The sequence below is a fragment of the Sprattus sprattus genome (assembly GCF_963457725.1).
Source record: "Sprattus sprattus genome assembly, chromosome: 9".
Classification (NCBI taxonomy): domain Eukaryota; kingdom Metazoa; phylum Chordata; class Actinopteri; order Clupeiformes; family Clupeidae; genus Sprattus; species Sprattus sprattus.
Genome location: NC_137928.1, coordinates 6403351 through 6413350, shown reverse-complemented (window position 1 = coordinate 6413350; position 10000 = coordinate 6403351). Strand labels below are relative to the sequence as shown.

Here is a 10000-nt window from a genome sequence, read left to right as displayed (position 1 = left end):
CAATTGCAAATTGAAGCAACTTTTCCATAAAAGTTTAGGAATCCCCCTCAGCATGTTTCAACTTTTTTTTCCACGTTTAGTCCTTTGAATCTCTTGTCTCCATTTTACTTTTAATAACCAGCAAAATATTCAGAGCATGCAATGCCATTTTTCTTCAATATAAACCGAAAAGTAAAAATGAAACCAAAATATAAACAAATCAAACAATCAACAGAAATTAATAAAAGTCAACAAAATTCATTTTTAAAAATTAAGGGGAAAAAAGTCAGACTTTTTCTATTCTGGGTTTTTTTGTGCCCCATTCGAAAATCAGTGTAAGGTATATATATATTTTTTTGTCTTTTTTTATTTGAATCGCCTCACATTTAAAGTTATAACTTTCATGAAACTTTAAATTGTGCCCTGGTTTCATCTGCAGAGTTTGAAAATAGTAGTTATTTATACAAAACACTTTCTTATATACAAGAGTATTTCTTTGTAGATTAGAAATTATGCTGACACGGAGACTCTACGGGTAAAGAGGAGGGGGCGGGGGGGTTTGATTGGTTAAGGGACAAAAGGGGGCGGGGTTGGAGAAACAGGGAGGTTGGGCATAGAGTTTTGATTTCCTGACTCCGTCCAATAAGCTTGTGGCTTCTCCTGTGATTGGCTGGAGCTAGGGAGTCCCTGATTTTGGATTGGCTAAAACAGGCCTGCCCCCATTTGCTTCACGACACATCTCTGTTTTTTTCCCTCCAGAACGAAACATTATTAAATCATTCGAAGGAACGTTTCAAATTAAAAAAAGCAATGGGGAGAGGATATCTATCACCGACAAACAAACAGCCAAAACAAAATGGAACAAATTCAAATGTGTTTGCTCAAGCCACAGGCAACTCACTGAAGTAGAGACAAGGCCCTGACCACAGGGGATTCTGGGATCTTAGCCTGCAGCCAGCCGCCCTCTGGGCTAAAGTGTGTGGGGTGGGCATCATATGCCCTATCGGTTATCGTTACCAACAATCCAACCTGAACAGGTAAACACATAAACACACACGCACCTACACATGCATACTGTATTTCCACATTTAGGTTCCAGTCACTGTTAGTTTGTGACCTGACAGCGTTTATGTGTACGTAGTAATGGCTGTTAGACAGGCTTTCATAGACAGGCTTTCATAGACAGGCTTTTATGTCTTTCCTGTTGATTCAGTGGTGCTCTGTGTTCCTAAGTCGGCGTGGGTGTTTATCGTTTGGTGCGTCTGTGTTCCTTAGTCTGCTCGAGTGTTTATTGTTTAGTTTGTCTGTGTTCCTTAGTCTGCTCGAGTGTTTATCGTTTAGTTCGTCTGTTGGTCGGGGGCCGGGCTGCTGCTGAGCTTCTTTGACTCAAGTAAACGTCCTCCGAGGTATGGCACGATTAAACCATGCATGGCAGAGTCTTTGGACTCCCATACCGAGATAACACGTTTGGGTCGGATCTGTTCGACTTTAAGTCTTTAGACTCCCATACCGAGATAACACGTTTGGGTCGGATCTGTTCGACTTTAAGTCTTTAGACTCCCATACCGAGATAACATGTTTGGGTCGGATCTGTTCGACTTTAAGTCTTTAGACTCCCATACCGAGATAACGCGTTTGTGTTCGGATCTGTTCGACTTTAAGTCAGAACAGGGCAATATGATTAGAAAGGGATTATGACATTGGAAACCAGTCCAGTATTGTGAATGACTTGAGAAGTGTTAGTGTTCGTCTCCCAGTGTTTAAATCAGACTTTACAGGCTTTGCCTGAAGGAGGATATTAGGCCAATAGACCACTTTTTCCCTTTGTGCAATTTAAATTTTCTATAGAATGAAAATCTGAGCTAGAATATCTAATTCCATGTTTATTAGTTGGCAAATAAAAACAGAGCAGATTTTATATTTTTTGTGTGGAATACAGTTGGTTAAGCTTTAACCTTAAACCTTTCGCTTGGGTGAGGGAGTACAGCTGAAGAAGTTGCATTAGTTCTGGTGGCTTTTCAGCAACGTGCATGCGCGGTCACACAGACACACACACACACAAAGACACACACACACACACACACACACATGCGTGAACGTCTTAACGTTCATTTTGCTACTTCTGTGGCGGGATAAGAGCTGGACACGTACAGCGGGGGGCGTACACACACACACACACACACACACACCTCAGGCTTTCTGCTGGAATCCCACACTTCCTCATTGGCTGTGTGTGCGCACGAGACCTTCACCTGACAACCAATGGGTGGCTTTGACTCAACCCATGCACTCTTGTTCACCTGATTTTATTGGTTGTGTTGACATGGCCACAAGGCGAGAGATTTACTTCCATGTACCATGTGATTTGGTTGTGCACTTGTAGATTTCTTCTAGTTATCCCCCCTAGCAACCAAAGGGAAGGTTTTTCACTCGCACATGGGCCCTGTTGCTTTGCACTCTGCCCATCTACTAGAGATCTTTAGATATCATTTGGTTGTGCATGACATGACTCAGTGCTTGTCCTATATACCCCCCACAACAGTGGAGTTTGTCCCGTGACTCTTCCTCTCACACTCATCATATATGAATGGAGGATTGTGTTTCGGAGTCATCCACGCAGTGGGGTGGGTTCCCCTAAAGTGTTCTGGTTCTGGATAAACCTCATTGGCTCCGGGTGGACCTGATCCTGATCCTGTGCCTGCCCGCCCAATCAGATCAGGACCCGGCCCAAAGAAATAGAACTTAGCCACTGAGCCAATGAGATCATCTCATTACCAAGCCAGGAGGAATGTCGGCCAGGTGTTTGAGGAGTTGTTTGCAGTTATCCAAGTCAACCGGACAAGTTTGGACTATGTGAGCCACCGTACCACACAGGATCAGGTGAGATACTAGGCAATGAAGGAACAAAGCTGTCTTGTTGTTGTCTTCCCCTATAGGCTGTGCAAGAGCAAGACTCTGGACACACTCACATTGCTTATCAGCTCCAGGCTCACCACACTTCTCCTTCTTCAACCATTCATCTCTTCCTCTTCCTCTCTCTCTCTCTCTCACTCACCTCATCGTCACTCTCTTTCTTGGTTGTGCTACCCGTTTAAGTCTTCTCCATCTATCTCTCTCTCTCTCTTTCTTTTCTTCCCTAGTCAAGATCTATCCCTCTTACCTCACCCTGCAGATCTTCCCACTGAGCGATTGTCTCAAATTATTATTTTTAAAATAAAACTTTTTTTTTTTCAATTAGATATGGCATTATATCTCTGTTCTCACATTTATATATTCACTATATCTTTAGATAGAAATATATATGTATATATTTTGACAACAAATATGGTAATATATTTTCATTTCATTTCATTGTTCGTTCTTCCTATTGCAGTCGCCCTGATGTGATTTTTGTCTTGCCATTGAAATCATTTGGGAGAGTCATATCTACTTGGCTGGATCTCTTTCTTCTTACGTCATGGGGCGGGCTTCTAGTGGGGGTGGGGGGTCAGCAGAGTACATCTGATGTGTTGGGGGGGGGAGGAGGGTAATGCATTCCATTTCATGGACACGCGTGGGTTGTGTTTTCCAGGGGGAAGAGTCTGCCTGTAACACATCTTGTCTGTTGAGACCCACGTGGTTTCCAGAAGGGTGGCAGTACTGCCTTCCTCCCCGCCCATAACTCCCCTTCTCGCCCCTCACCCTGGGCTGTACTGTAATTGTAATCATCTAAAGCTAGGTGTGGCGGGGGCAGGGGAACCAGGTTCCCACACGAATAAAAAGAGGGGGGAACCGAAAGATGCAAACAAAAACAAATACAGAAATGCTAGCTACTCCTCTTAGGGCAGACACCGCTGTCCTACACCAACCTCTGCACTCTCCATGTCTGCTGCTCAGTGTTCCCTTTCCTTATTTCTTCTTTTCTCTCTCCTTTTCTTTCTCCTTAAAGCAACGTACTCCAGTGTATCTATCTATCTATTCTCTTCTCTTTCTTTTTTCTTTACGCGATTCTCACTCTCTTCCTCCTCTCGGCCTACCTCCCCAGACAGTCACCACTTCTGGCAGAGATCTGGGCAGACCCCTGCATGCCTCCTTTTTGGGGGGGGGGGGCAAGCGGTCACAGTGAGACTGGGAAAGAAAGGTGTGTGTGTGTGTGTTTGAGGGGGTGGGGGGGTGGTATAAGAGTGGCTGGGGGTAGAAGGGGATGGGGGGTGGGGGTTCTGGCAACACATTAAACCAAAACCTAAAGGAAAAGAACACAGATTCTACCAGACCTTTACTCAGGAGAATGAGAACCTTGGCAAAGAAGAGAGACAAACATAGAGAGAGACAGACAAACATAGAGAGAGAGAGAGAGAGACAGAGAGAAAGACAGACAGACAGACAGAGAAAGAGAGAGAGAGAGAGAGGGGTGGGCAATGGCTTACACAAGCCTCAGGAGTGATGTTTGTAGATTTTCCTTCTCCAATTCTCAGCCCATCTCTCTCTCTCTCTCTCTCTCTCTCTTTTTGTTTCCTCTCTCTTCTCCTCCACTTCTCCGTACCCTCTCCTTGATAGCGCTACACGTTACTTAAGCCAAGACCACGCTCCACCCAACCCTTATTACACAGCACAGCTACAGGACGGCTGTCCACTGAGCCATCTCAACTTAGGGGCAAAACAAACAAACAAACAAACAAAAGTTGGAACAACAAGCAACCGGTACGGTACACACACCGTATTCTGCCAGGCAAGCACACACACACAGGTGATCAAAACCAGTCCTCCTGTGATGTTTGTGCCATCCGCATGTGCTCATGTATATATGTATTTACATGTTATAGACGCGCACACACACACATATCAACACACACGCGCGTTCACACACACACATACACACACACACACAGGTGTGGGACAGGGCAGGGTATCTCCGTGGTTTCCTCTTCACTCTCCTTTAGTGCACAAAGTTCATCATTGAGTTTTTTTTTCTTAAAAAAAAAAAGAAAGAAATAAAACAAAAAAAAAGACAAAAAAACATAACATGAAAAAAAGCCAAATTATGAAAAAATACAATTCCCTTCCATCTTCCAGGAAGAAGAATCCAGACACGTCGCTTTTTTTTTTCTCTCTTTTTCTTCAGCTTTGTCTATAAAACAGTCAATAATATTCTATAATGTGTAATCAATTGCATTAAAGGAAAGGAAACCCCAAAGACGCAAATACTGTATGGCGACTGAGACCTCAGTCTTTCAATTGTTTATGTTGTGAGTTTAGTCCTTGTCCAGTCCAGACAGGCGTGGGGTTGGGTGGGGTGGGGTAGGGGGAGGCAGGGCAGGGCAGGGCGGGTTGGGGTGTTGGGGGGCGAGAGAGACACCAAGGTTGGGTTGGAGTTTATGCATAAGCACTTTCCGTGGCTGACAGCCAGAGTATGAAACAGGTTCCACCAAAAGATGTTTTTCTTCGCTTTTGTTTTTTTTCTTTTTTTTCTCAAAAGAATCCCAAAAAAACAAACCAGAAAAAAAAACAGTAACAATAACAGCCTAATACATCAAGGACGGTTAATGTGTGCAGATATATATATTTATATATATATATATCTTAAAATGGTACTTCCTACCTTCAAAAGAAGAAGAAGAGGAAAAACTATAAAAAAAACAAGTGCACATGGAAAGTATTTCGTGCATAAGGTCCAAGGTGTCTTTGACAGCGAGCAACCGGGGATGACCTCAAAAAATAACAAACTGAAGGGGTGGAAGAGATAGATCGAGAGAGAGATGAAAAGAGAGAGAGGAAGAGAAAGAGTGAGGCAGTAAAACATGAGTGAAATGTGAACTGAGAGTATTAGGTTTGGCATTTATCTCAAATGTTAGAGCAAGGATGGAGGGATAGAGAGAGAGAGTTGTAGTGAAAGAGAGAGGAACAGCTAGATGAAAAGATTGATAGAAGGAGGATAAAAAAAGAGAAAGAACGGCCGGGACAGAAAGAAAGAGAGAGGACGAGAAAAACCCCTGTGATGATTAAATCCTCTCCACCTCGTCACGTCACACCACGCCGTCACGCGTGACAAAAAAGACAGCTGGCTCACAGGTGTGTGTGTGTGCACGTGCCCCTGGCCCCTCTCCCTGGGAAACCCCGTTCCCAAAACCTCCCCCCGGATGCAGGAGGAAGGGATACCGGACCCCCCTGCCATCCTCCCCTCTCCTCACTGGTGCTGAACGCCCCCCCACCCCACCCCACCCGCGGCACAGCGCTACACCAGTGTGTAGGACTTGGAGTAGGCGCCGGCGCTCTGCTTCTGCAGTCTGCCCAGCCCGGACGAGCTGCTCTCTAGCAGAGAGTCTCTGGAGCCGCCCACCTTGCTGGAAGAGGCGGGGTTCTGCCCGGAGGCCCCGGAGCCGGAGCCGGAGGCCGAGGCGGCGGCCGCCGCTGCTGCCGCGGCCGCCACCGCCGCCGAGCCGGAGCCGGGCATGGTGAGAGTCCTCTGGGGGAGCGTGGAGGTGCCGGAGCTGGGTCCGCTTCCTCCCGAGGCCCCGCAGGCGCCGCCACCGCTGCTCCCCACCGCCCCGCTCGCTCCGCCGCCTACCGTGGAGCTGCTCCCGGTGGCGCTGAGGGAGGGCGGTCCGGACGAGATGGACGCGGAACCGGAGCTGGTGAGGCTGCTGAGGCCCGCGTGGGCCAGCGTGAGCGCCTGCTGCTTGGACGAGTCCAGGGTCATGTGCCGGCCCTGCGTGTGGTAGGCGCGCGCCGCCAGGCTGCGGATGGACGCCTCGCGCGGCGGCACCACCGGACACGGGTCGTGCAGCTCCGCCTGTTTGCGGAAGAACGGATCCGTCTTCATGTAGAGGGGGAGGTTGCAGTAGTCACCTGGGGAAAGAGTCAGGGGGAGGGGGGGCAGGTTAGGACGCACTGAGGGATATGACCAGTGGTGTAGTCCAGGGTATATGCAGGTATAGGGAGTATACCCACTTATTTTTCAGTCAGCATTGGGTATACCCACTTCTCAAAACAGGACTTGCTCATATTTCTACACAACATTCTGATATCTCCTGAACAATCACTCATATTTCTACACAGCATTCTTATATCTCATGTTCAATCACTCATATTTCTACACAGCATTCTTATATCTCATGTTCAATCACTCATATTTCTACACAGCATTCTTATAACTCATGTCCAATCACTCATATTTCTACACATGATTCTGATATCTCCTGTCCAATCACTCATATTTCTACACGGCATTCTTATATCTCATGTCCAATCAGTCATATTTCAGCACAGAAAGGTCGGTAATATCCTTGTCCACTCACTCTTATTTCTACACGGCCTTCTGATATCTTCTGTCCACTCACTCTTGTTGGCACGGTGTGGGATAGGCACGGCGACGTTCTTGCCACGGTCGTAGTCCTGCGGTTTGGGCGGGGAGGCGGTGAACCGGCAGATGCCGGGCTCGGACGGCGTGCTCATGGACGTCATGCTGTCCGCGTTGTCGTTGGTACCCGTGGTCATCTGGTCGGACGAGCTGTCGGAGATGAAGCACTCGGTGATCTCGAACTTGGCGTGCTGCAGGTGCTCCTCCAGCTTGGCGTGCTCGTAGGCCCGCGCCAGCTCCTCGTAGGTGGAGGAGGCGCTCTCCGTCGACACCATGCTGTTGCGACCCTTATCTGCCAGACGGCGTGGAGAGAGGAGGAGGAGAGAGAGGTCACGCTCCACTACAACACTGACACACATAGAAACACACTAGATAGATAGATAGATAGACTGATAGATAGATAGACCTATTGATAGATAGATACACTTATAGATAGATAGATAGATAGATAGATATACATGAAGTATGAGGATTAAGATTAATTCAGATTAGAGCTTGTGTTTCTGTGTGTGTGTGTGTGTGTGTGTTCCTGTATGTTTCTGTGCATGCATGGGTGTGTGTGTGTGTGTGTCACAAGAGTGTCTGTGGATGTATGTATGTATCTTTGTGTGTGTGTCCACATTTATGTGTGCGTGTATGTGTGTGTGTGTGTGTGTGTGTGTGTGTGTGTGTGTGTGTGTATGTTTCTGTGCATGCATGGGTGTGTGTGTGTGTGTCCCAAGTGTGTTTGTGGATGTATGTATCTTTGCGTGTGTGTCCACATGTATGTGTGCGTGTATGTATGTGTGTGTGTGTGTGTGTGTGTGTACCCATACCTGTGTCCTGTGACAGGCTGGCGCTGTAGCTGTCACTCTCGGTGACGGTGATGCCGTGCTGCGAGCCCACGGTGCGCCAGTCGGAGGTGAGGGTGCGTGCCGGCGTCGAGGCCTGGCACTTGGTCAGGGTCCACTGGCTGGAGTAGCGGTTCCGTGTGCTGTGGGCTGACTTCACACTCTTCCTTGACACTGGGTCTGAAGAGAGAGAAGAGAGAGAGGGAGAGAGAAGAGAGGGAGAGAGAGAGAGAGGAGAGAGAGAGAGAGAGAGAGAGAGAGAGAGAGAGAGAGAGAAGAGAGAGAGAGAGAGAGAGAGAGAGAGAGATAGAAAGATAACATGGAAGAGAGTGAGAATATTTAAAACAGAGGAAGCAAAGAAACATAGAGGAAAAACAACAAGGGCCCGATAGATAGATAGATTAAGAAGCGCATATCCTCCCATCGTCACCAGAATGGAGTGGAACGAGAGGGAGGACATGAATAATAAAAGAAAGAAAATAATTAAAGAAAGAAAGAAAGAAAGATAGATAGATAGATAAATAGACAAATATATAGATAGATAGATAGATAGATAGATAGATAGATAGATAGATAGATAGATAGACTTATTGATAGATAGATACACTTATAGATAGATAGATATATAGATATACTTGTAGATAGATACACTTATTGATATATAGATACAATTGTAGACAGATAGATAGATAGATACTCTTATAGATAGATAGATAGATAGATAGATATACACTTGTAGATATATAGATAGATGAGAAGAAAAGAATAAAACAACATAGAATAGAAGAGAATAGTTTTATTATGTGAGATGCTTGCAGATGACTCACTTGTGCCTGGTCTGATGTCTGACATGTCAATCAAAGGGCCAGTGTTCTGGATGAGGGCGGGGTGATGTACAGACACGCCTGTGCAGAAGCTCTGCGGGTTCACTGATTGGCTGAACTCTGTGTCTGTCACTGGTATGGTGGCCTTGTCCTCACCTATCAGAATAAATTCAGAAACGTTTTTTTCAAAACTCACAGTGGCATGGACATCAAAATATACTAAAATGAAACACGTTTAAATTTCTCTAAACATTAAGTTTCACCAATAAAAAGACGGGCCTCTGGTTACTATTCTGCTCTCAGTACATCAGGAAGTAAATTAAACACAAACAAACATAAATACACACACCTAAAAACCATCCCCACACGCTTCCACACACACACACACACACACACACACACACACACACACACACACACACACACACACACACACACACACACACTCACACACACACACACGCTCACTCACATGGACGTGACTGACCAATCTGTTTAATCCCCTCCTTGTCCTCGATGAGGAGCTGTACTCGGGGGATGTCGATGTGGAGTCGCGGCCCTTGGGGGGGTCCCTTCACTGGGGTGTCAAAGCTGCGATTGTTCTTACTGCTCCAGGGACAAAAGCAAGGCACACACGGAAACACACACACACACACACACACACAAACAAACACAAACATGTGCAAGAGCATGCGCATACACACAAACCCCAAACACACACACACACACACACACACACACACACACACACAAATACACTTAGTTAATTAGAAGCTAAGGCAGGATGTTGCATATGGATGATGTTGGCTCCATGTGGGTGGAGTGGTGTGAGCGGTACTGCTCCTCTCCTTACCTGATCAGCATCTCGGCCAGGCTCTTGGCATCTGCAGGGGACAGAGCAGAGGGAGACAAACACAGTCAGATAAGGGGGCAAGTGAAGCATTTGGGCGCTTAACACACACACACACACACACACACACACACACACACACACACACACACACACACACACTCCTTAAACTCCTGCCCTT

At 46.4% G+C, this 10000-nt stretch overlaps 1 protein-coding gene across 1 annotated transcript in view; it reads right to left on the bottom strand.

Moving 5' to 3' along the window:
* Positions 1–6190: 6190 nt before the first annotated feature.
* Positions 6191–10000, bottom strand: part of dscaml1 (Down syndrome cell adhesion molecule like 1) — a gene marked incomplete at both ends in the record, with an annotated part of 69809 nt that continues 65999 nt past the window's right edge. Inside the window, 6 exons of the mRNA XM_080844561.1 lie at positions 6191–6804; positions 7296–7607; positions 8131–8325; positions 8973–9125; positions 9457–9578; positions 9823–9853. Coding sequence (XP_080700687.1) covers positions 6191–6804; positions 7296–7607; positions 8131–8325; positions 8973–9125; positions 9457–9578; positions 9823–9853 — 1427 coding nt within the window. The remainder of the gene's footprint in view (positions 6805–7295; positions 7608–8130; positions 8326–8972; positions 9126–9456; positions 9579–9822; positions 9854–10000) is intronic.